Raw genomic sequence first — 27,849 nt, forward strand, 5'->3', positions numbered from 1 at the left:
AGAGTCTCACAAGACAGCTGTAACACTTATAAAGGCCAGGTTTCTAACATCGATTGTGGGTAACCAAGCCTGACGTTGCAATGACGTTCCCCCTGCAGTACTACAGCCACCTGAGATATTGAAAGCTAGTACGCTATGGGTTATATCACTAACCTGCATTCGCTGTTCCACTCTCATCATGTAGTGCTCAGCATGCCAGCGTGCCATATAGACTAAGCACCAGACTAATCGCCATAGTGATTCTCTCAAGCGAAAAAAAGCAGCTAAATAGACGGTTTAAGTAAACAAAAACTAACTACTAAACGATACTAGTCTAATTCTTGCTATTCACACTGGCTAAACTCGAATCTGGTGGCATGACAAAACTGGTTACCACAATTGAACGTAAAGGTTAGTATTATTTAGAATATTATTGTTTTATAGAGTCATTGTCGAAGTGGACTACAGTTTAATCTGGGCTAAGATGGCACCAGACTAGTAAGGTGTATAAGTACATTTATATATGTAGACTAGAGTTGTGGCCACCCGCGTTGGCTTTTTCGATCGCCATTGGCTGCTTGTAAACATTATACGTATTGGTGACGTTATGGCCCACAATCGACCTTTACATGTCAGGCTATAAAAGAATTCGAGTGATCTGTGTAGTGTCTTTCCACCTATTAGGTGAGGTGTCGTAGTGGTCTTCGCCACCAGCACTTGTGCTATGCTGCACAAAACCGCAGCCAGTGCAATATCTGTATATTGCACTGCGGTCGGTGCATTATACCTTATAATGCACTCGTTGTGGTCTTTAAAACCACAACCTGTGCATTATAACTTATAATGCACTCGTTGTGGTCTTTAAAACCACAACCTGTGCATTATAACTTATAATGCACTCGTTGTGGTCTTTAAAACCACAACCAGTGCGTTATAAGTTATAATGCACTCGCTGCGGTCTGCATCAGTGCAATATACAAATTATGGCACTGGCGGTGCCTTTGAACTGCCCACGCAGAGTGGTACATATATATATATACCATGATCACGTGAAACTTCAAAGGCACCGCTGGTTGCATATAGGGCATATACACCCCAAACCCACAGGTGAGTATATATACCTACCTGAGGTGAGTATATAATATACTCACATAGGTAAGTATATATATACACTGTATACTCACCTGGGAAAGTATATATGTATATGTTAAAGCATAGCCGCGAGTGCTATATGAAAAATAAAGTACGAGGCGCACGGCCGAGTACTTTATTTTTCATATAGCACGAGCAAGGCTATGCTTTAAATGATTTATGGAACTTTCTAGTCGTGTAGCTTCACCATACACTAGGACTCATAATTAACAAGCATTGCACGAACTATTAGCAGCCTGAACGCACACAAACTAGTTTAACAAAGTAACTCATGCATATTTCACCATAGTTTGGCATAGTAGACGTTCATCGCGTCTTTTGGCAGGTTTTGCTCGCAACCCACAATCGGTTCTATTGTGAGTCACATGGTGAAGTATTTCCGTGATATCTCCAGGACTTGTCCGTTTACATTAACAAACATAACAGCAACGTTACCTTCTCCCACCCATCATCAAAGCATTTAGGTATGTCTATAAAAGCAATCCAGTAGTGGAACTCATATTGGCTGGGGTGATTGATCACCCCAGCGGGAAACTCTTTAAGCAGCCACAAACACTGGAAGTGGTCTGAAAGGTAATATATTGATGCACTTTTGTGTAAATTTCATATGCATGCATGCTATCCTTGGAAAGTTATGCTGACTTGAATTCTTTAAAAGCGTTTGTCTCGAAACTTCTAATGTGCGATTTGGATCATTTTTTCCAAAATCCAGTCACGTATTACAATTTGGTAATTACGTTGCTATGCACTGCTAAGGAAGTGTAACTCTACCAAACCACTTTAAACCACAAATTATGTGCATAAGGAAAATGTCAATTGTTTTGTAGTATGTCTATAGTGTTTTCTCATGCAAATTGTTTAGAGAAAGCCTCAAAGCTGCCCTTCATTTTTGTTCACGTACAAATTGGACACGCCCCTTTCTCTTTGAAGGAATTCGTTATTCTGGTATCCTATGAAGCCAATTATGCTGTTTTTTGGTTGTATTACACCTATATATCCTTTAACCCGTTTAACGAATTTCGAAATAGCAGCCTCAGCATATAGCTTAACTTCTTGAAAGTATAATGCAATGTTTACAAAGCCTTCATTTCACATATGAAGGCTGCTTTTGACACAAACTGTTTGCTCACATGCAAAATGACAAAGATTCGCGTGCGTGCGCGCACGCACACACACACAACACACACAATTTTCCAAAACAATTACAGTAGCCATGTGCACACCCTGCAGCCAGCCTTCTGCCAGCTGTGGGGCATGCTCCTGTTTAAAAAATGCATGCTACATAAATAATTTTATGCATGTTTTAATCGCTTTGGGGTAAACAGTGAAAGAAGATTCAAATTGAATATCTAATATGTATCCTATAGATTCACCTCTTCACGAATATCTTTGTTATGTGTCTGTACCATGAAGCAAACATGAGTTACATGAGTTACATGTGTTTGGTCATGTTGCGGTAAACTGTAACTTTATCATCAAACTTGAACAACCTTTTTGCTTAATAGCATGGTAGTACTTTAGCCAAAACTATATTTTGATGAATGCTCTAGTTCATGGTAAATGGAATGACACAGGTCCTAATTCTGTAGCTTGTTGCGCTCGAGACTTACGTATGATTTTTGTTCTTGTTGTCTATCGCTATAACTCTTACTATATAAGGCTGAAGCTTTAACAACCCATTGGTCTTGCTCTAAAATTAAAAAATGCAAACAAGTCAAGTTTTCACTCAGCAGGTCACATATTGTACGTAGTATTAAATGTGTTAGTTGTGGTATGTAAAACACTTTTAATTATAGGGAATTTCACAATGGGTCTTGGATGGTATAATTCAATGTTCACAGAATGTGCTTAATGACCCTTTTAAAACATATAACTGGTCACATTGTTAGACTGAGATCAAAAATTTCAAGAGAATGCTTAAGTAAACAGTATTAGACATTTAGTCTGTGTGTCTGTGTGTGTGTGAGAGAGAGTGCATGCATACATGCGTGCGTGCGCGTGTGTGTGTGGCAATTGTTAACAGAGATGTACTTGACAGAAATTTTAACAGTTTCACTATTACTACTATTGTGGTTCTGATAAAATATCATCTATCATACTGTACATAAGGTTTGGGCTTTTCTCACCAAGAATGTATCACCCTAAAACTAGCCTTATGAATGGTGCATCCATGCATAATGCATTATGCATTATAGGAATGTATGTTGCCAAGCTTCTTGTTCTTATATAGGAGCACGAGATTACTGAAATTTGTAGCAAAGTGGCCATTGTGCTTCGTTTTCAACTATGTTCAGCCTGTTTTACAGCGTTATAAATAAAGAACACTAAGAAGGACCTTTGCAATCAATCCAGTTACAACGGAAAACTTAGACAATTCTCATCACAAAATTAATGTTAGGAATTAAGCCATCACGTGGCACTACCATGAGTCAACACCTTGCACTGTTAGCAAAGATACACACAGGAGGGCACAGGAGGGCACAGGTAGTCCATGAAGCATGCATTATACGTTCTGCGGTATGCCAAAAGACACCTGTCGTGCCAAAGCAATGTCAAACGGTAAGCCTGTAGCCTTAGCCATTATCAAGTTATGCTTGTCTGAAGGCATCAATCAGTCAGACAAGCAATCAGTCAGTAAAAAATTACACTGAATAATTTAGCAACCTTTTGGAAGCATTTCAGGTCATACAGAAGGCAATTTATGGGCTTGGTTATACCTAACCAATACTGCCAAGGCACCATGAAGGTATTGTGATAATGTTAAATAAAAAACACCCAAGTACAAGGATCTAAGTTCAATTAGGGATCAAAGAAATACGAAGTAGTGAAACAAGGGAGGTTGCCTACACTTGAAGATATACTGGTGGACATTGAATCCCTAATTCAGTCATGGATGTAGACTGAAGTAGGAATTAAAGTATGCCTTTTTCCTACTGCAGCAACTACCGTGGAAGCATCAAGGACTCACTTTGTCCTCCTTTGTGTCCCGTTCTTTCTCCACTATTGCGTATATGTTGATTCATGGGTAGTACATAATAGTTTTTTTGTGTTGACAAAACGGAAATCATTGTAATTTCTGTATCTTACTGGTTGGATTACAGAGGCACTTCTCATAATTATAGCACTGTGTAATGGGAAGAACATAGGAAAATAAAGCAGAATGACTGCCTTGCTTTCAGTAATTGACAGTTGGGGTGTGCATTCATTGCGAAACTAGTTTTATCATATGTCTGGCACGTATGCACGGGTTCACAGTCCCTCACACCAATCACAATATTAATTGTGTTACAAAAAAGGATTAGAAATTTTAAGCCTGAGTAGGGTTCATAGATATAAGTAATTAACAAGGGAAGTCGCCTACACCTGAAGGTATTCAATCATGACTATACTATTGACAAGCTATAAGTCTGAAATAAGGATTTAATGTGCACACACTCTGTTGCCATGGAAATGCAAAGTCTAACAATAGTTTTTGCAAAGTGTGCAAAAGAAACAGGGTAGGGGAAAAACCAGAACTTTTGACCATGTATGTATTGGGAATGGCTGGGTAGTTGCACTCAAATTTTTATGTGGAGTACTCTACCGAACTCCATGTTAAAAAATCATTTTATTCAAATAAGGGAGCATAGAGTTATGTATGTGTTATTCCTGGTAATATGATAAGTTGGTTTCCTTTACCATACACCTTACTGTATGTCTTGATTACTATTCTTCCACAGATGTTACAGTCACCATAGTCAGTAATCCAACTGGTACACCAGTTAGTGGATCTACTAACACATTTGACTATCCCATATTGAGTAGTGTCACTCTGACATGTATGGTGACATCAAGTGATGGGTCAACACCTACAGTGACCAACTACCAGTGGGACACTACAAGATGTTACACTAACCCTGCTCATAATAGTGGTAATCCAACCTGTTTTCCTACTGGTCAGACAACACAAAGTGTAACTGGTAATGATCTAACTGCAGAGGATGCTGGTACCATCACTTGTACTGTAACCATTGATGGTGTTGACAATACCAGTGAACCATTAACACTTCGTATATCAGGTACGTATATATCTATGCAAAACAACCAAGTTAAAATACTACACTCTCTTTCGGCTTGATTGTTGTTATAGATATCCATATTTACAAGCTCCAACACCAGCCATGGGTCAGTTTTGGGGCTTGTATTTGTACATTTCTACAAGAACAACAGAAATTTATGCTGTTGGTGTGTATATGAAAGCAGTTTATACACTTTTGCACATTCTTTTAGGGAAACTGTTCTATTGTGGTATCTCAATTGTGCATTGTAGCACATGTTTGGCTTTCTCATTACAACTCCATAGCTGTTACTTCCAAAGAGGTTGAGCTGTGATGAGTAAACTATCTGCAAATTAAACTGATTATTAATTTAAAAATGAAGTAGGGTTCCAGCAATATAAAGTAGTGAAACAAGAGACATGAATGATGGTAGCTATATACCTAGGTGTGTGGGGAAATCCGTACATTACCATCTGTGACAAACAGTATGCTCCGCCATATTTTCACAGGTGATCATTAATTAAAATTTTGCATGCACATGCAATATACTACAACTACATTAGTCTACAACATTCCCGGGAGTTGATTATGCCATGATGATCAAAAGAAAAAAATCCTATTACATGAAAATGAATTATACACAGACATAGGGCCAAGTACATGAGTACTTATACTTAAGTACACTTAAGTACAGATTTGAAAGTACTTGTACTTTACTTAAATACTTCCTTGATTTCCCCAGTGTACTTGTACTTATACTCAAGTACTTCGCTAAGTACTTGTATGTACTTGAGTACTTAAGTACTTGTAAGTACTGCAAACATTGTACGTAGTTTGTACACAGTGGGTACATAACAAAATTGCATGAAGGTGCAGTGTACAATTCTTCTAGTGCCTTCCCTAACCTTACTATGTATCATGTAGCCATGATTAATGATGTCATAGAATTCTGGCAAATAAAAACAATGCTGCTGCTAAAGTTAGTGCATTTTAAGTGTTTAAGAGAGTGAATAGTTGACAAAAACCTGAAAGTACCAACCCCACTAGGTACACTTACATACTACAATACACTGAATAAGTGTACATTTTGCTATAGCAAAATGTACTTGTACTTTACTTAAGTACTCTCTTGATTGTCGCCAGAGTACTTGTACTTATACTTGGAAAATTCAAAAGTACTTGTACTTTACTTTACTTAAGTACTTTCAAATGTACTTGGTCCCATGTCTGATTATACATAATAAAAAAGAATGTCAATCAGCCTCTAATGGTACTAGGTGCTGGATAGGACATCTCAAGTTGGTAATCTTATCATTACTCATTAATTATATCTTTGCTGCTCTGACCTGCCCTTTAATGTCTCCACAACCCTGGCTATCTTCCACAGAGCTCAGGTGGTGCCATCTTCTTTCAAAATTCCAATATCACCTTCCTTGACAACACATCCACCAGTCATCTTCAAATTACTTAGCTTCCTCTCTCTTAGGCTCAGCAAATAGTCCCTTTGCCATTGTTTAGTAAAACTACTGAGAATCCGGAACTGATACTTTGCTCATCTGGTTAGTGCCTTCGCAGTACTGACTATTTCAAATTGGCGATCACCTGGGGAAGTGGCAATTGCGACGTTCATAGATTAAGTCTGCAGGCTTGAGAGGTTAGTGAATACCTCTGTAATATATGTCAAAGGCCTGTTGTTCAGTGTGCCCTCAATCTCCACCATGATAGTCACTATTTAATCAATGTCAATGAAGCTCTCCCAATGGTTTTCTTCAAGCAGCGTTTAACACTCTGAACCAACCTCTCCCTAAAAAAACCACCCCACCACAGCCCCTTCTCAATAATAGATTTCCAACTAATCTTGCGGTTTGTAAGATATTGTACTGGTTCAGACCTTATCACCTTTTGGATCTCTTTGGAACTTGCCTGAAATGTTTTCACATTGTCTGAGATAATCATTGAAAGTACCCCTCTACGTCCACAGAAGCAACGCAAGAATGTGCTTGTAGACGTATCCCTTACAATCTCTAGATGAAGAGCTCTAGTAAGAGGCACATGTAAATAGACAAACATATACCTTACATGTAGTGGCACTTGACTGGCTGTCCTTCACATATAAGGGGCCTGCAAAATCCACTCCAGTGTTAGGATCTGTACTCACCTTTTCAACTGGTAGATCTGGGATCAGTTCCAATAATCCTCTTGAGTTGCAGCCACTGTATCACTAACTTTATTATGGTGTACCAGCATGTGCTTCTTCTTAATCACTAATTCAGAAAACTGGTGCTTGTATTGGTAAATCGGACCATTTTTCTATGGGTTTTATTAGAAAGTTTGGACCACTCCACCATAAATTCTATTTTCCCAATTCCTTTGCTGAACATGATCGTGATGGCAGATCTGCTGGGTTAGCACTCACAGGACAAAATCTCCAATTACTCTTATTGGTAAGCCTATTGATTTTGTTTACTTGGTGCTGGATATACTGCTTCCATTGTTTATCACCGTCATTCTTTATCCAGCACAATACAGTGTAGGAGTCAGTCCAACAATCTAAACTGAAAACATGACAGTACAGAATCAACAAAGTGAGCTAGAATTGTTGGCCCCAATAATTCTAATCTGGGTATTGTTTGCTCCTTCATTGGAGCTACTCTTGACTTTGATGCCACCAGATGAATTGATACCTTTCCATTGCTATACAAAGTCTTTAAATACACAACTGCTGCGTACACCAGTTCAGTATGAAGCATCACTGAACCCATGTATTTGTTGAAGTATGGGTATGGGTGTGTGCTGATTATCATAGTAACATTTGCTCACCTTGATCAGTGCCAGGTCTACTGCAAACTGGTTCCAACGGTTGAGTGAAGATCCTTCTAGTTTACCAACTTATCCTTACACAATTCCTAAAAGAGAATTTTTGCTCCAATGACAAATGGACTCAGAAGTCTTAACGAATCAAACAACTTAGCCATAACACGTAATATGTAGGGGGGGTGGGTGACCAAACGTATGAACTGAGTTGCTTGAAACCAAATTATCTTGCTCCATGTCCCACTTCAAACCTAGGATTTTGGCCTCTGAATGGTTCTGTACAGAGCCTTGGTGGTTTTCTACACCATCAATTCTCTTTTGTAAGTCTGTGGCATTCGTTCTCCACTTGTGCAGATTGAAACTGCCCTTTTGCATTAATTCCTTTGCCATTTGATAAATCTCAAAGCCCTTCTCTACAGATCCAGCTCTGGCATAAAATATCTACCCATGCACCCTTGATTAAGACTAGGGGATAATTCAATAATCCCATCTGTTAACTGCCCTCAAAAAATGTCATCATACTCCCTATAAAGTGACTTGTCTTGGGCCAAACAATTTTGTAACTGATAAAATCTGGTAACACACATATGCTATGCACATCAGACTGTCTGACTTCCATGGTAAACTCACTTGATACCTTTCCTGTTCCCAATGGAATACAATATCTGATGGGAACACATTGTTAAGTCATTCTACTGGTGCCTCTCTGATTCCGATTACTCAGTGTCCCAAAAACGATGTAAGGGATTCACAAGTTCCACTTTACAGGACTTGTTATCAGCATCTGACCCTGCACAATTAAGTTAGACGTGGTGTATCACTCTCCATCTGCTGTAATGGAAATTGGTCCACACCACAACCAACCAAATACACTGTTAACAGCCATTGGTCCCTCTGCTCCTTGTACTCGGTCTCCTGTAACCACATCCCAGTAAAGGTCCATGTCTATCAATAAATCAATACTTTCTCCATTGTCATTGTGGTCTAACCTTTGGTCTGTTAACTCAAGATCTTGTAAATATATGTACCGGTCAACTTCAACTGGTGATGGCAAGGGGGCACAAATTGTTGGAAAGCTAAGTGCAATAATAGTTACAGTACTTCCTTGTCTGCCCTGTAGCCTTACTTCAATCATGTCACATTCCTTCTTACTAAAACTGTTTCTTCCAAACATGTTCAGTGTGAGTTTCCCCTTCTTGACAGGGTTCAACTTCAACCATGCCTTCACATGGTTTGTCATGTATGACGTTTGACTACCATTGTCCAGTAGGGTGCAAATCAGTCTGTACTGTCTGAAGCAACACACTAGTTTTGGAATTTCTTGACACTGTTACTGATGTTTGAAGGGAAGCTTCTCCTACTGTTTGTGCATGTGTGCATTACCAGATGGTGAAAGTGTATTGTCCTAAGTAGCTGGTAGGGGTGGAATCTGAGGATTTACATCATTTCCATGCCCACTGTGGTTCTACCCACACAGTGATTGATGGTGTCTCCTTCCACAGTGCCGGCAGTGCCTATTACTGCTACAATCACTGGCACAGTGACCTCTACTTAAACATAAAAGCATCTTCCCTCTCTCCTAAGTACTGTAGTTCCTTTCTCCCAACTACATCCTTGATCTTCCCACAAATAACTGAATAATGTTCTCCCCTGCAATACACACCATGTTTCTTGTGTTTTCCAGTAAAATCTCTAGTTACTAATGCAACAGCTGAATGATTAAATACCTCTCTTAGTCACAGTTTCTTGTTGCCAGGACTCCTGAATTTTAATTCCCTCACTTAATTCTCTGGCTTCAACTTCTGCTCTAATAACTTGTCTATTTTCCAGGCGTCTCTTGTTGTAACTCGGGCAATTTGAGGTCTCACCTTCTGGGGAAGCTTTGCCGTTACCACCAGGATCAGAAAACTGCCATACTGATCTGCACTAATTTCCAATGATTCCAACCCTCTTACATGAACACTGATTTTGTCAAAAATAGATCGTAATTGTGCTGCCTTATTACCTGTACAGTTAGAGAGTTTATACATTTGATCCATATGTGCAGCTATTACATACTGAAGTTTTGCAAAACGCTGTTCTAAGAGTTCATGAGCTGCCTGATAATTGGTATCAGATAAAGTCAACCCTTGAATAGCAGTGGCCACTGGACCTTCAAGCAGCCATTGCAGATAATTAAATTTGTCAACTTCAGACAATGATGGGTTATTATAAACAGCACTATTAAAACTGTCCCAAAAGGTCCTAAACTTGATTACCTCAGCAGAAAACATAGTAATGTGTAATTTTGGCAATTTTGGCTTCACTACACTTAGCAGGCCTCCTTCGGTCAGCAACAGTTGTGTCCATGACATCAGTTTTGTTAGTGGGGATGGACAATTGCTCTAAACAATGCTGGATCTCTTCAATTTGGTTCGCTATTCTAGATGCAATCTCATTGGATTCTATGATATCACCCTCTATTTCTTCTTATAGGCTCAAGTTCTAGAAACCTTTTGTCCATACCTGCCAATAAATCACTCTTCTCCTTCAGCTGTACAGCAATCTTCTTCAATCATTTTATTGCCTTCTCCGAAATTTCTTCATAGTCCAACAACGACTTGGATTCTTGGTTTAGCTTGGTAATGATGCCTCGGTTCCCGAATTGGCAGACCTTCAACCACTCAAGATTTCCTGACATGGCAGAGCGAGCTGCGACAATATCAAACAAAGACAACTGTACCAACAAAAACAAACTTGGTACCTTTACTGGTGCCTATTAACACCCGGCACCAAGGAATACAAGTCTAGGAGATCCATGTTGGGCACCATGTGATAACTACATTAGTCTACAACACCATCTGTTCAATGCCAAAGTAGGGATTTTCCCACATAACTATGTTGTAATAGATACCATCACTGATACGTATGTTTCACTACATTTTTCACTGGAACTCAAAAATTTATATGTACTAGTTTGCTAAACTTTTGTTTTAGCATACATAGCATATGTTATACACATGCAGCTGTGACTGTAATTCCCTGCTTGTCTCAAGTGAACTCTATATACAATAGATTAAGGGACATGGTTTGCCATGTCTAGTTTTCTGCAACAAACGTACAGCTGATTGCAGCTAAACAAAAGGTGGCTCAGAACGGTTTTCATAAGGCTTCAACAGTGTTGTGTAAGCTATCACATTAGTGGTGTAGTTGAACACCAGTTCCTGCATGGTTTGCCATGTCTAGTTTTCTGCAACAAACGTACAGCTAATCGCAGCTAAATAAAAGGTGGCTCAGAACAGTTTTCATAAGGCTTCAACAGTATTGTGTAAGCTATAACATTAGTGGTGTAGTTGAACACCAGTTCCTGCAAATGAATATAATTTGTTATGTAAGCAGAGATTGTCACAACATTTAACAAGATTGCCATGCACTCTTATTACAAGCCAAATGAACTGGTTGCTGCTTTTTCAAGATATGACTGTCAAATTTTGGAAGCAGTAGTAAATAAACTGAAATTTTCAGAAGCCTAAAGTTTTTAATACTTGCTTCTGCCTGACAGTGACGAATTTTAAAAGAACCTGTTTCAAATCTGTGTGGCATGGGTAGAATTATCGCCTGATAATCAGGTAAATAGCAAATCCAGTGCCGTAGCACTAAGCGTGAAGGAAGAGTTTACCCTGAAGGGCTAAACACTGAGTTCACTCTAAGGGCTAAACTTGCGTTAAATGTATTTCAGAGAGCTCCTGTTTGTTGTAAAGGGTAAGAACAAAATGCTTTATAGATTTCTGTTAGCACAACGTACTTCATAGTGATACTGTTGTTTTAGGCCCTATAAATTTCATGGTGAAGCCATAAGGAACTGTTCTTAGCTACCTTAAGCATTTTGAATAATACTCTCCTCTAAGGTAAACATTAACACATTGGTGTGGTTTCCTTACATGAAGAATAAGACAACCATGTAATTGAAGTAAGACCACAGCAAATAAAATGCTTGAGTTTAATTGGCTAGTTACAGTCCTGTAGATCCCTGTATACAAAACACGGAAATTACGCACTTGTAACATAGGCACCACATGGGTGTTTAACTAGATACAAGCACTGTGCTAATTAGAGCAAGGCTTGTTTCTGCTAATGAATGCTACATTTTTCATGTCACAAGCAGAAGTGAAGGCACAACAATGAGCTGTGGTCTAGATAAGTTGACTTTGAAACACAGGGTACTGCAAATTTTAGAAAACCCCAGGCCCTGTAGTAGCGCCCTCGGTTTGCTTGGGCACCACAACACAGAGCCTTTAGGTTACTAGAACCCAGTGTTTCAAAGTCTAACTATAAAGAAAAGGCAAAGCACAGACACTTGTTGAAACCAGAAAAGACACATGCCACCAGTGAGTTTGTTATTGTGGCATAAAATAGTTGCTTTGTGTGGCGACTGTGGTCAGGCAGGTAGGCTGGCAGACCAAAATCGGGCTATGGAAATATCTTTAAAATACAATATCCAGCCATATGTAAGTGTTTCTTGTTGGAATTAGATGCACAAAGATTATGCTGTAAAAGTGGTTTTCATCATGTTCGTATGAGGTTTCTGTGATGGTTTTTATTGCAGCATTTGGAGCAGTGCCCATCATTTTAGGGGAAACACTACTAAACAATACTACCGTACTGTTTGATAAATGAACTGTATTACTTGTTCTATTTGTTAATACTTTAGTATAGCACACATTTTTGAGGACGTCTAGACATAGAATGTTTAGCTAGAATAAAGTAAAAAATGAGTGAGATAAATAGTCATGATAGCAGTGGCTCAGTAGTTAAGGACTTTATGTGTTCTTCCTGGTTCGAACCCTGTTTTTTTCATGTACTTTTTATATCCTGTGATGACTGTTCTATTAGAGTATCTTGACCCTGAAATTTTACAGTTGTTTGGGGTTTTGCTTTGTAATTTAGTAGTCTTTTTTGTTTTCAAACCATTAATAGCACTGCCACAAGGCTAGCCTAGGAACATACCAAATTTCAAGTTATTCCCATAAGCAATTCATTTGCCCTGTAGGCCCCTTAAGAAAGAAAAAACAAAACTTTGCCACTTATATCTCATGAATGACTGTAGTGAATTCAATATGATTTGCTGTGTGGTCTACCCTAGCTGGTGGACAACTAAAATGGTGTGCTTTTGAAGAAAGGACCACGTAGCCATGCATGCATGAGAATTATGTTTTCTTTCTTATTGTAGATATATGCATGTTGTAGTGTACTAGCATTCTTAGCTGCACAAGATGAAATTGCCATTGTTATAATTAAATTTGTTTGGCGTTGACATCATTGTAGCCATTTCTTGGCCTCCATGCTTGATTTTGCAACTTTTTCACAGCTTGGCTGTTTAGCATATACAATACCATGCGTCTTGATCCTCAGACACTGGAAGTGTACATATGGTATAGGGATGGGCGATTATTCAGTTATCGTGATAATCGTGATTATTTTGTTGGTAATAATCGACATCGTCTCATTTTTGTTACTTAGTGATAATCGAAACTGGCAATTAACATGTAATAATCGTGGTAATCGAGGAATTTTAAAAAGTTACACCTTATCCCTTAAACACACATAAGCCTATATATAGGCAGATTATGCATGCCCCTGGAAAACGCATAAGCCTATATATAGGCTTCTACGCATGGTCATAAACAAAGTGCTGTAACTTTCGAAGCGTTCATCGTATGGCTTTGTAATTTGTGCCATTCTACTCGTGATGTAATAAACATTAAAATGATACCTAGGGGTTTACCCTACAACCAAAGTATAGGAACTAAAACTCGCCATGAAACTCTTAACAAAGAACTACAAAAATGTGCTACATACCTTTAGAAAATGATCCATAACTCCTTGCCAGTTGGTCCGAATCGCTGCAAACAAGTATTAGTCGAATCACCATTCAATGGCAAATCAGGCCATATACAGCTCACGTGATTAAACTCACAATCAATATGACAGGCAAGACAAAGAATGTGTTGTTGCGATAAAGTGAGACGTTATTCTTCTTCGCTTTATAACAAGTAAGCCTTTGTTGTTACAGTGGTTATGTAGCCTTCCCCAAGTAGGCCAATGAATAAGCTTTCTATTAATATCTCGTTTTAGGTTAATAGAGTTAGGAAAGGCTATCTTGTCTCACCGTATAAATTTGCTTTGTCTAAACATGTATTCCTTAAAAGTTACGTGCGCGTTTAAGGGTTAAATATTTTGTCAGTTAGTTTGAATATTTTAGCGATTCCTGTTACAGTAGTTGAGTGAACAATAATTGTGATAATCGTGATAATGGCTCATGACAATAATTGTATGGCAGAAAAGTCAATACCGTCCATCCCTAATATGGTATCTACATGTAGTTAGCCCATCCACAGAACTATTTTTAGCTTATTCCTATCACCACTTTCCTGCAGGGCATGATAGAATATTGGTCATATTTTTTCATAGTTCACTTAAGGTTGATTATGACGTGGTTCTCATCATCTAATATTTTAAGTAAATAACTAGATGTACTAACAAAAGTCTTAGTAGGCAAGAAGCCAGTGTTGTTTAAGTTGAATTCAGAGGAAGTTCAGATCCAACTGTTGTGGCTCCTGTGGTACATACCTACTTTGCATGTTGTCACATACATTTAACACAATTTCGATGTTAAGATTCAGGCTATACAGGGCCCCCCTAGTGGTAAAATGCTTCCAATAATAATGGATAGCTCATATAACACTGAATGCAAAATTCTTAGTCTGCTTTAGCTAGTTACTAAACCATTAATGGTACCAAGGACACTGATGTGACAAGGAAAACAACAATGCAGACAAGGATGAGAAACCAATGACTAGGCTTATGTTATAATAGCTTGGCTTATGTTATAATAGCTCTGCAACAATTTGTTCAAAATTGGTACTGATATTTGGTATTGAACCTGTCGGATTGCAAGTGTGCAAGAGAAAAATGTGACAAACTTAAAAAGTGATTTTTAGAGGTCAGAAATGTATAAAGCAATTTTTCCTTAAATTTGGCATGTAGTTACTGAATGTGGAGGACATTCCACTGTAAAACTACTTTGCACGGAGAGGGTAGTACAGAACTATTGTTGTTACTGTCATACCAGTGTGTGGCATGCCAGATTCTTTACCATGCGTGTTGATCATTAAGTACAGTGGTTGTTGTGTTTAGTTGGGATCTATCACATAGTTGCATCCTAAATGTCATACAAATTAATTAAAATGTTGTAGACTACAAGTCTGTGTGTGAGTGTGTGAGTGCATGTGTGTGATTTATCAATATGTTTGACACACTAAAGTAATAAGAGCAATATTATTTTGTAATTTGTACTTTATATATTCATTAGGTATTGCAGTGACTGGAGTGTTGATTGGCAATAGTGACATTGTTACTGGTAATCTCCTCACTGACTACTCATCCATTACTGGTACTGATAATGGTCTGGTTGCTCGTTGTGTGTCTGGACTGGGACCTACTGGTACTGATGATAATACTGACCTGGGTATATGGTACTTTAATGGAGCTCAGTTACCTTATGGACTATGTGAAGATCCTGTTGTTAATGTGATTCAGTCACGTATTGCTGGTCTGATGAATTTTATTGGAGTGATCAATTTATGGCAGTGTGAACCAACCTTGAATATTACTGCAGAAGGCATTTACACATGTGTCATAATGGACAGTTCAATGATGAACCAGACAAGGAGATTGGGTGTGTACTTTAGTGGAAGAAGTTAGTAACTGATGTGTATGTACCCATATCACATTCTTATTCACCTATTTCTACACAGCTGCTCCAATGATAGACCCTCCATCATCATCTACTGTAGCAGTTGCTGCTGGTTCTCCCCTCACATTGTCCTGTACCTCTCGAGGTTCTCCCCCAGACACATTCACATGGGGGAAGGATAGTGGTCCAATAGTACAGTCCACTAGTATCACTACAGTGACTCATAATAGTACAAGTGCAGTGTTCCGTGCTAACTATTCCATTAATAGTGTTAATACAAGTGATAGTGGAACATATACATGTACTGTGACTAATCCTATTGGAAGTGATAGTGAGATCATCAATGTTACTGTTATTGGTATGTTTTACGTCAGATTATATTTTTGTTTGTATTTTATCAACACAAAAACAGTCAAGCTGTGAAAAATGTGTGGCCTTAAAAAGCCCAGGTGAAAAAAGTTGTGAAATCAAGGTGGCAGCCATTTCTTAGCATTTCAGCCATTTCTTGGCTGCCACTTTGATTTCACAATTTCACCCAGACTTTTAGGTCACACCTTTTTCACAGCTTGGCTGTTTTTGTGTGGATTTCACTTATTTTCTACTTTGATCCCACAACCAGCCTATGGCTGACTTTGGGGATTTATTTTACTCACGTTTCTTCTTATCTATACAGACACGATGATGATCATTGACTTATATATTGCATGGTTTACTTCGATATTATTTGGTAATATACTGTAATAGGGCACACATTTTTGAGGACTTCTAATAGAACATACACAGAATGCTTGTTCTAGAACAATCTATACTTCTATTGGCATCTATGAAATTATAAACTAAGTAGATTTAAACTAGAATTTTCATTTAATTAAGTTAGGTGATCAGCCAAGGTAGTAATGGTTCATTGGTTAAGGATGTGGGTGTTAGGTATGGAGGTCCGTGGTTTGATCTCTGGTAAGTATTTTTCGACATTCTTGTTCACCTTTGCTCTGCAGTGACTGCTCTATTAGAGTTCTCGATCCCACTGATGTTTGTTGCTTTAAACTTTGTAGCTGTAACTCTATTGCTTTTCAAACCACCAAAAGACACTGCTACAATGATCAACCTACGTATGTACACAACAATACTAGATTTACCCTGTAGTGGTGACAGAAGTTTGATCTTTTTTTAATGCGAATAAACACTCATACCTCCTTGGATGTTCATCAGATTCATAGCAAACTCTGGTACGTGAATTCACCTTCATACGCTCTTCATTTGTGCCAAAGATTGAGGCAATTGAGTTACATGTTTGCGTTTTATGGCAATTTTTGTAAATTGTGCAAAAATAAATCGAACCCCCCTAGGGGTTAAGAAGAAGAAATAAAAACAAAGAAATTATATCAAAACTTTGAATGCCCATATCTTGCAAATGGCTGGTGCAAGTTTAATCAAATTTGTGTGTGATCTATGCTACCTGGCGGTCAGCTATAATGCAAAAATGGTGTGCTTTGGAGTTCGCTTTGGAGAAGGAGCTATGAAGCTATGCATGCATGAAAATGCTGTTTTATTACTTCCTGTCAATATATGATGTGGGACACTGGCTTTCTTAGCCACACGACACACTACCATGTGTCTTGAAAAGAAAACTTAAGAAATTTTATAAGCTAGTAGGGAAATTATTAGGATCATCATCTGAAATCCAAATTTAATTCGCCCACATAATCAACATGGCTGCAGTAGCAATCAATTTTTCACTGCAGCAACTTTTATTGTAATGATCCTTACCAGTTACGTAAAATTCTCTTTACACTTGTTAACTTTTTGTGACATTATTACACTGCATCAATAGAAAGAATGGCATGAGACTATAATTGTATGACAAAATGTATCACTCATAATTATTATCAAACAGTGCAGTAGTACTGTTTAAGTAGGAATTCCCCCGAAATGACGCGCACTGCCAAAAATATTGCCTTTAAAAAACCAGCTTAGAAACTTCTTACGCGACGAAAATCACCTTTACCGAATACTATTAGTCCATCTAACATGAAATACAGCATTAAAAACAAAGAAACACTTACCGGTGACTGGATATAGAATTTTTAAAAAGTTTCCAAAACTTGAAATTTCGTCTCACTGCCTCACTCACTCACTCACTGACCACAGTCGCAAGCCTAGAGCCCAAACGAAGCAGCACACAGTCACCATTTTACGCCACAACAACAAACTCACCGGTGGGATGTGCCTTTTGGGGTTCTGACGAGTGTATGCCCTGTGTGCCTTCTCTTTTCTTTTATCTTCAATCAGGCTGCTTGTCTTCTTCTTCATCCAACGAAACCATATCGAGGCATTAATTTTCCATATCAGCACTTTCTTTAAGCAGCATAATAGACGCCACAAAATTATTTAAGGCGCTTAGACTACACTACTGTATGGAGGTACCGATACTCCACGATATGTCACAAGATCACACCCTTTCTTTATTCTATGTATTATTGATCTGTCGATCGAGACCACAATGACCACGCCCCTTTTACGATAGCTGTATTTGTGACCACACACCTTCAATTTGGTAGGCTGATTCAAGATACTCTAGTCTATAATATTATGAATCGATTGAACCACGATGACCACACCCTTTTTGGGCAAGCACACATCTTTGCAGGCTGACTCGAGATACTCTAATACAGCAGTCACCCTAATAGAACAGTCAAATGTTTATAGCTAGCTGTATGCTTTATCAAAAAACTAAACAAACTAGTATATTAAAAATTATAAATTTATAAATGAAGTAGGAATCCGAGCTATAAAAAGTAGTGAAACAAGAAATGAACAATGGTAGCTATTACAGTATAGCTCAGTGGGAAATCCTACTTTAGCATGGTATAACAATTATTTTGTGTTCAGTGCCAAAGTAGGATTTCCCACTGAGCTATACTGTAATAGCTACCATTGTTCATCTTTTGTTTCACTACTTTTTATCACTTGGATTCCTACTTCATTTATAAATTTATAATTTTTAATATACTAGTTAATAATTAGCAATGTAGCCATTTCTCTCTATTTGCTTGAGGCACAATCCTACACTCTGAGAACGATACATGAAGCTAGCCTACAACCAATCTGCTTACTTCAAATATTGGAGGTGTGATTTAAAGATTTTATGGACAATTTTCAACACAAAGCTATAGGCACACCACTATGATCAACACCTTGTTCTGTCATTGAAAAGAAATGGGGAACAAAAGCAAGTTCATAATGTGTGCACTGTACTCTTACGGTATGGTATGCCAATATGCACTATTGCCTCAGCCATGTTTGTCTGAGGGTATCATTTCAACTAAATTATTGTTTTTAATTTCATAGCAACTTATTGGAAGCATATTTGGTTACAAACCTTTATGATCCTTGCTATATTTACTCTGTGATGCATGCTCTAGTAATGCGCGTAGCAAAGTTATCACATTCTTTAAATCTGGAAACATTCATGTAATATTAACTTTCAAGCCTTATACATGCTGGACAAAACCCCAAAAGTTTAATTTGTGACATTTATATTGATCTTGTTGAAAGTAGGTGGGCAAGGTATGAAATTTGAACCATAGAATTTGCGAAAGTTAATTAATGCAGACATTCCTGGATTTACAGTAGTGTAAACTTTTATAATGATTTTTTCAGCTTAGTAGTTTTTTAGATAAATAAGTTAATGGAATTTTAAAATGGGTGCCATAATTATTACTTTAGTAGTGTTGTGAACTGGTATTGTCTAGGTCAAACCAATTATTGGAGAGATCAGCTAGAAACAAGAGAGAGCTCAGCTAGAAAAAGTCACCCTGTAGAGATCTCAGCTGCAAAAAAACCCTGTAGAGAGATCAACTACAAACAAACCACCCTGCAGAGCATTCAGCTATAAACAAATCACCCTATAGAAAGTTCAGGTACAAGCAAATCACCCTATATAGAGTTCAGCTACAAAAAAAATCACTCTGTAGAGAGTTTAGCTACAAAGAAACCATCCTGTAGAGGGTTCAGCTACAAACAAGTTACTCTACAGTGAGATCAGTTTGAAACAAGAGATTTCAGCTACAAACAAATCACCCTGTAGAGAGTTCAGCTATGAACAGATCACCCTGTAGAGAGTTCAGCTATACAAGTCACCCTGTAGAGAGATCAGCTAGAAGAAGTCACCATCTAGAGATATCAGCTAGAAGCAAGTCACCTTGTAGAGAGTCCAGCTACAAGGAAACCATCCTGTAGAGAGTTCAGCTACAAACAAATCACCCTACATAGAGTTCAGCTGCAAATAAATTACCCTGTAGAGAGTTCAACTACAAACAAATCACCCTGTAGAGAGTTCAGCTAGATAAACGTCACCCTACAGAGAGATTAGGTCACCCTATAGAGAGATCAGCTAGAAGAAATCACCTTGTAGAGAGTCAGCTACAAAGAACCCACTCTGTAGAGAGTTCAGCTAGAAACAAGTTACCCTATAGAGAGATCAGCTAGAAACAAGTCACCCTGTAGAGAGTTCAGTTACAAACAGATCATCCTGTAGATAGTTCAGCTAGATACAAGTCGCCTTGTAGAGAGATCAGCTAGAGGAAGTCATCTTGTAGAGAGATCAGCTAGAAACAAGTCACCTTGTAGAGAGTTTAGTGACAAAGAAACCATCCTGTAAAGAGTTATTCTACAAACAAATCACCATGTAGAGAGTTCCGCTGCAAACAAATCACCCTGTAGAGAGTTCAGCTACAAACAAATCAACCTGTAGAGAGATCAGCTACAAACAAAACACCTTGTAGAGCAAACAAATCAACCTGTAGAAATTTCAGTTACAAACAAATCACCCACTGTAGAGAGATCAGCTACAAACAAATCACCCTGTAGAGAGTTCAGCTACAAACAAATCAACCTGTAGAGAGTTCAGCTAGAAACACATCACCCTGTAGAGAGTTCAGCTACAAACAAATCACCTTGTAGAGAGTTAAGCTACAAATAAATCAACCTGTAGAGAGTTCAGCTAGAAACACATCACCCTGTAGAGAAATCAGTTACAAACAAATCACCTTGTAGAGAGTTAGCATACAAACAAATTTACCCGTAGAGATATCAGTTACAAACAAATCACCCCCTGTAGAGAGATCAGATCACCCTGTAGAGAGTTCAGCTACAAACAAATCACCCTGTAGAAAGTTCAGATATTAAAAAATCACCCAGTAGATAGTTTTGATACAAACAAATCGCCCTGTAGAGAGTTCAGCCAAGATAAAAGTCACCTTGCAGAGACATCAGGTCACCCTATAGAGAGGTCAGCTAGAAGAAGTCACCTTGTAGAGAGTTCAGCAACAAAGAACCCACCCTGTAGAGAGTTCAGCTAGAAACTAGTTACCCTATAGAGAGATCGGCTAGAAACAAGTCATCCTGTAGAGAATTCAGCTACAAACAAATCATCCTGTAGATAGTTCAGCTATAGATACAAGTCACCCTGTAGTAGGAGAAGTCACCTTGTAGAGAGATCAGCTAGAAACAAGTCACCTTGTAGAGACCAGCTACAAAGAAACCATCCTGTAGAGAGTTCAGCTACAAACAAATCACCCTGTAGAGAGTTCAGCTATGAACAGATCACCCTGTAGAGAGTTCAGCTATACAAGTCACCCTGTAGAGAGATCAGCTAGAAGAAGTCACCGTCTAGAGAAATCAGCTAGACGCAAGTCACCTTGTAGAGAGTTCAGCTACAAAGAAACCATCCTGTAGAGAGTTCAGCTACAAAGAAACCATCCTGTAGAGAGTTCAGCTACAAACAAATCACCCTGCATAGAGTTCAGCTGCAAATAAATCACCCTGTAGAGAGTTCAGCTACAAACAAATCACCCTGTAGAGTGTTCAGCTAGATAAAAGTCACCCTAAGGTCACCCTATAGAGAGATCAGCTAGAAGAAGTCACCTTGTAGAGAGTTCAGCTACAAAGAACCCACTCTGTAGAGAGTTCAGCTAGAAATAAGTTACCCTATAGAGAGATCAGCTAGAAACAAGCCACCACCCTGTAGAAATTTCAGTTACAAACAGATCATCCTGTAGATAGTTCAGGTAGATACAAGTCACCTTGTAGAGAGATCAGCTAGAGGAAGTCATCTTGTAGAGAGTCAGCTAGAAACAAGTCACCTTGTAGAGAGTTCAGTGACAAAGAAACCATCCTGTAGAGAGTTATTCTACAAACAAATCACCCTGTAGAGAGTTCAGCTGCAAACAAATCACCCTGTAGAGAGTTCAGCTACATTTCAAGTCCCTTAGTAAAGAGATCAGCTGCGAACAAGTTATCCAGTAGGAAATAATAGACATGCAATAAATATATGTATCAAGACACACGGTAGTGTGTCGTGCGGCCCAAGAAGCCGGCGCGTAACACCCGTGAGTATATTAACAGGAAGAAAGAAAACGCAATTTTCGGCGGCCCAAGAAGCCGGCGCGTAACACCCGTGAGTATATTGACAGGAAGAAAGAAAATGCAATTTTTGCGCCTCCGTAGCTCTGTGCTGCCTTGATGAAACAAGGCGATTTTTGCTGTGGACACTCCCTCCACCTTCAGCACTCCACATTCCAAATTTGAGCGAAATCGCTTCAAGCGTTCCCGAGACATGCGACTTCAAAAATTGGCTTAGTTTCTTCGTTTTTTTTTTCTTATTATTTTTCTTCCTCTTTTCGCACACTTACAAAAACTGCTATAAAACACGAACGCCATATCCGATCGCCTTGAAATTTGGCACACAGAAGGGGGGTATAAAGGCGCATCTCTGTACCAACTTTGGTTGGAATACGATAAACAGGCAAAGAGTTATGATTAATTATTCACGAAAAATAACACCAATATGTTGTCACGCCTACAGGGTAAACTGCGTATGGGAAGAAGCTGAAACTCGGTGGGTGAATAGGTTAACTATTGAACCTCAAACCTTTTGTGGTTTGAAAGAAATCGAGCTAAAAACCAGGAAGATACAACGAAAAAACCAACAGTGTGTAGCAATTATGCAATTGAGATTAGCTAATAAAAAACGACTGCTTGCCATGCCTACCAGGTAAACCGCTTGGGGTAATACTTTGAAAATCGCTGTACAGATGGAGTTATCATCTTAGAAAGGCTCTTCAATGGTGTAGAAGAATCAGACTTAGAGCCACGGAGTTATAACATGAAATCCAACTTGGTGTAGCAAGTGCGAGATCGAGATACTCTAATAGAGCAGTCATCCTAATAGAGCAGTCTTCCTAATAGAGCAGTCACCCGAAGAGAATTCAAGAGATCAGCTAGAAACAAGTAACCTGTATAGAGATCAGCTACAAACAAGTCACCCTGTAGAGAGATCAGCCACAAACAATTCACCCTGTAGAGAGATCAGCTAGAAGAAGTTACCTTGTAGGGAATTCATGCAACTATAGAAAGAGATAATTCAGCTAGAAGAAATCACCTTGTAGAGTTCAGCTACAAAGAAACCACAATGTAGAGAGTTCAGCTACAAACAAATCACCCTGTAGATAGATCAGCTAGAAGAAGTTAACTTGTAGAGAGTTCAGCTACAAAGAAACCATCATGTGGAGAGTTCAGCTGCAAACGAATCACCTGTAGAGAGTTCAGCTACAAAGAAATCTCCCTGTAGAGAGATCAGCTAGGAGAAGTTTCCTTGTAGAGAGTTCTGTTACAAAGAAACCACCATGTAGAGAATTCGTTTACAAACTAGAGACATCAGCTAGAAGAAGTTACCTTATAAAGAGTTCAGCTACAAAGAAACCATTCTGTAAAGAGCTCAGCTGCAAAAAAAATCATCTTTACAGAATTCCACTACAAACAAGTCATAGAAAGATCAGCTAGAAGAAGTTACCTCGTAGAGAGTTCAGTTACAAAGAAACCACCATGTAGAGAATTCATTTACAAACTAGTGACCCTGTAGAGACATCAGCTAGAAGAAGTTACCTTGTAAAGAGTTCAGCTACATAGAAACCATTCTGTAAAGAGCTCAGCTGCAAACAAATCACCTGTACAGATTTCAGCTACAAACAAATCACCCTGTAGAGAGATCAGCTAGAAGAAGTTACCTTGTTGATAGTTCAGCTACAAACAAATCACCCTGTAGAGAGATCAGCTAGAAGAAGTTACCTTGTAGAGAGTTCAGCTACAAAGAAACCATCATGTGGAGAGTTCAGCTGCAAACAAACCACCTGTAGAGAATTCAGCTACAAACAAATCTCCCTGTAGAGAGATCAGCTAGGAGAAGTTTCCTTGTAGAGAGTTCAGTTACAAAGAAACCACCATGTAGAGAATTCGTTTACAAACTAGTGACGCTGAAGAGACATCAGCTAGAAGAAGTTACCTTGTAAAGAGTTCAGCTACAAAGAAACCATTCTGTAAAGAGCTCAGCTGCAAAAAAAATCACCTTTACAGAATTCCACTACAAACAAATCACCCTATAGAAAGATCAGCTAGAGGAAGTTACCTCGTAGAGAGTTCAGTTACAAAGAAACCACCATGTAGAGAATTCATTTACAAACTAGTGACCCTGTAGAGACATCAGCTAGAAGAAATTACCTTGTAAAGGGTTCAGCTACATAGAAACCATTCTGTAAAGAGCTCAGCTGCAAACAAATCACCTGTACAGAATTCAGCTACAAACAAATCACCCTGTAGAGAGATCAGCTAGAAGAAGTTACATTGTAGAGAGTTCAGCTACAAAGAAACCATCATGTGGAGAGTTCAGCTGCAAACAAATCACCTGTAGAGAGTTCAGCTACAAACCAATCTCCCTGTAGAGAGATCAGCTAGAAGAAGTTTCCTTGTAGAGAGTTCAGCCAAAAACAAATCACCCTGTAGAAAGATCAGCTAGAAGAAGTTACCTTGTAGAGAGTTCAGTTACAAAGAAACCACCATGTAGAAAGTTCAGCTACAAACTAGTGACCTTGTGGAGACATCAGCTAGAAGAAACTACCTTGTAGAGAGCTCAACTACAAAGAAACCATTCTGTAAAGTGCTCAGCTGCAAACAAATCACCTGTACAGAATTCAGCTACAAACAAATCACCCTGTAGAAAGATCAGCTAAAAGAAGTCACCTTGTAGAGAGTTCAGCTACAACGAAACCACCATGTACGGAGTTCAGCTAGAAGAAGTTACCTTGTAGAGAATTCAGCTACAAAGAAACCATCATGAAGAGAGTTCAGCTGCAAACAAATCTCCCTGTAGAAAATTCTGCCACAAACAAATTACCCTGTAGAAAGATCAGTTAGAAGAAGTTATCTTGTAGAGAGTTCAGCTACAAAGAAACCACCATGTAGAGAGTTCAGCTAGAAGAAATTACCTTGTAGAGAGTTCAGCTAGAAAGAAACCATCATCTAGATAGTTCAGCTGTATACAAATCACCTGTAGAGAGTTCAGCTACAAACAAATCTCCCTGTAGAGAGATCAGTTAGAAGAAGTTACCTTGTAGAGAGTTCAGCTACAAAGAAACCATTCTGTAAAGAGCTCAGCAGCAAAAAAATCACCTGTACAGAATCCAGCTACAAATAAATCACCCTGTAGAGAGAACAACTAGAAGAAGTTACCTTGAAGAGTGTTCAGTTACAAAGAAACCACCATGGACAGTTCTGTAATAAATATATGTATTATATATATATATATATAATTTGTACATTTACTGATAAAATCAGAAATATTTAAGGTACAACTGCTTCATCTTTTCTTCTTCCTGTGGTAAAGAAAAAAAGATAGGTTTAAAAAGTTCCAAAGCAGGTCATAGGCCGGCTTTGGGGTATACAAATACAAAGAGAAGTGAAATCTAATCCAAAACAGCCAAGCTGTAAAAAAAGTGTGCGGCCCAAAAAGGCCATGGTGAGAAAAGATGTGAAATCCAAGAGCTGCACCAAAATTCACCTGAATTGTTGTTATTAAAATTTTTACCATTAACCTACCATCACAGCCATTTCTTGGCCGCCACCTTGGATTTCACATCTTTTTTCACCATAGCCTTTTTGAGGGCCGCACACTTTTTTTACAGCTTGGCTGTTTTGGATTAGATATAATTACTGATAAAATCAAAAACAGTTGAAGTATTAAAAATCTGCTTTGTCTTTTTATTCTTCCTGTGGTAAAGAAAAAGGATAGGTTAAAAACGCCCCAAAGCCGACCATATAGGCCAGCTTTGGGATATACAAATACAAAAAGAAGTGATATCTAATCAAAAACAGCCAAGCTGTAAAAAAAGGTGCGGCCCATGGTGAAAAAAGATGTGAAATCCAAGGTAGCGGCCAAGAAATGGCTGTGATGGTAGATTAATGGTAAAAATTTTAATAACGACAGTTTAGGTGAATTTGGTGCCGCTTGGTAAATTCACCTGAATTGTCGTTATTAAAATTTTTACCGTTAACCATCACAGCTATTTCTTGGCCGCCACCTTGGATTTCACATCTTTTTTCACCTTGGCCTTTTTAGGGGCCGCACCTTTTTTTACAGCTTGGCTGTTTTCGATTAGATTTATTTAACAGTAAACAAGATGACCTCACCCCTTGTTGGTCTACCTAGCTGCACACCCCTTGGCTGACTCAAGAGACTTTAATACAACAGTCGCTCTAATACAATTAACAGTCATGTATGATATTCTAATTGAGCAGTCACAAGTTACACCGTAGCTAGCTGTGCTACAACAAAAGTACTAGTACTAACAAGTTCACAAAAAAAATTTAGAATTTTCAACTAGTCTAAGAGTAGGGACCATAGCACATCGATAAAAGTACTGAAACAAGCTGGAGTAGTGCACAATATGAAATCACAGTAAAACAACAAGAAGCGTTATATCCTTACTGTGCTCAAGATACCATACCAAAATGAACACAAAAAAGTTTTGGAATTTTCAACTAGAGTAGGGACCATAGCACATCAATAAAAAGTACTGAAACAAGCTGGAGTAGTGCACAATATGAAAATCACAGTAAAATAATATATCCTTACTCTGCTCAAGATACCATAATGAAAATGCACAGTAGGGATATAACACTTCTTATTGTTTTACTGTGACTTAATACTGTCCACTACTCCAGCTTGTTTCAGTACTTTTTATCGATTTGCTATGGTCCCTACTCTAGTTGAAAATTCCAATTTTTTTTGTGTACTTGTTTGTCAACTTTTTTTTGTAAATAATTATTATGAATGGCACATCTGAAATGGCACCGTACATCTGAAATGGCATCGCATCTGAAATGGCACCGCGCACCCCAGCAATATCAATTATAGTCTGAAAAGTGAAGTATCCATTACGCTTCGTTGTCAGCTATGTTCAACCCTTTACACAGCACTTTGAATCAAGAACTGTTCGAAAAGCACCTCTACAATCCAAGCATACTGAAAGAAAGAAATGGTGCCGCGTACCCCAATTATATCAATTATCGTCTAAAAAGTGAAGCATCCATTACGATTCATTGTTGGCTATGTTCAACCTGTTACACAGCAGTACAAATCAAGAACTATTCAAAAAGCACCTCTGCAATCAAAACAGCCACTATGAAAAATATGGACAATTTTCCGTTACGAAGGGAAGCCATCACATGCTACTGCCAATTCAACACTTTTCGCTGTCATCAAAGATGAATGGGACACAGGAGGACACTGGTAAGTCCATGAAGAATGCATTGTATGTACTGCAGTATGCCAAAAGGCACCTCTCGGGCCAAAGTGACATTGAACAGTGAAAAAATCAAGCACATAACCTTAGCCGTTATCGCGTTACGCTTGTCTGAAGGCATCAATCAGTTACTCAGTCAGAAAATTCCGTTGAATAAATTATTTTAAAATTCCGTAGCAACTTGTTGAAAGCGTTTCGGGTCAATCTGAAAGCTTGTTTGGGCTTAGTTTTAATTGCCTCATCGTTGTCAGGGAAAATTGAGGCTGGTTTTTGGCTGATGTTATTTCGTGGGCTATGCCTACTCCTTTGTGGTCCCTACTATACAGTACTATCGTACTGTATCTTTATTAATTCAGTTCTTATAATGGGATAAACACTTGGTATTTAAAAGTAGCCATCAACTTGTTTTTATGTAAGTCTGAGATATCCTGATGTAGCTTAAATGCATTTTGTAACTGCTAGCGCTCTTCCTAATCAAAATCACTGCCAAAACATA

At 38.5% G+C, this 27,849-nt stretch overlaps 1 protein-coding gene across 3 annotated transcripts in view; it reads left to right on the forward strand.

Annotated features, from left to right (window-relative positions):
• Nucleotides 1–27,849, forward strand: part of LOC136261315 (uncharacterized) — a 70,794-nt gene that overhangs the window by 8,512 nt on the left and 34,433 nt on the right. For all 3 annotated transcript variants that reach the window (XM_066055295.1, XM_066055297.1, XM_066055296.1), the window contains exons 2-4: nucleotides 4,851–5,189; nucleotides 15,334–15,720; nucleotides 15,779–16,075. In XM_066055295.1, the coding sequence (XP_065911367.1) occupies nucleotides 4,851–5,189; nucleotides 15,334–15,720; nucleotides 15,779–16,075 (1,023 nt within the window). The remainder of the gene's footprint in view (nucleotides 1–4,850; nucleotides 5,190–15,333; nucleotides 15,721–15,778; nucleotides 16,076–27,849) is intronic.

Source organism: Dysidea avara, chromosome 7 (assembly GCF_963678975.1).
Source record: "Dysidea avara chromosome 7, odDysAvar1.4, whole genome shotgun sequence".
NCBI classification, from domain to species: domain Eukaryota; kingdom Metazoa; phylum Porifera; class Demospongiae; order Dictyoceratida; family Dysideidae; genus Dysidea; species Dysidea avara.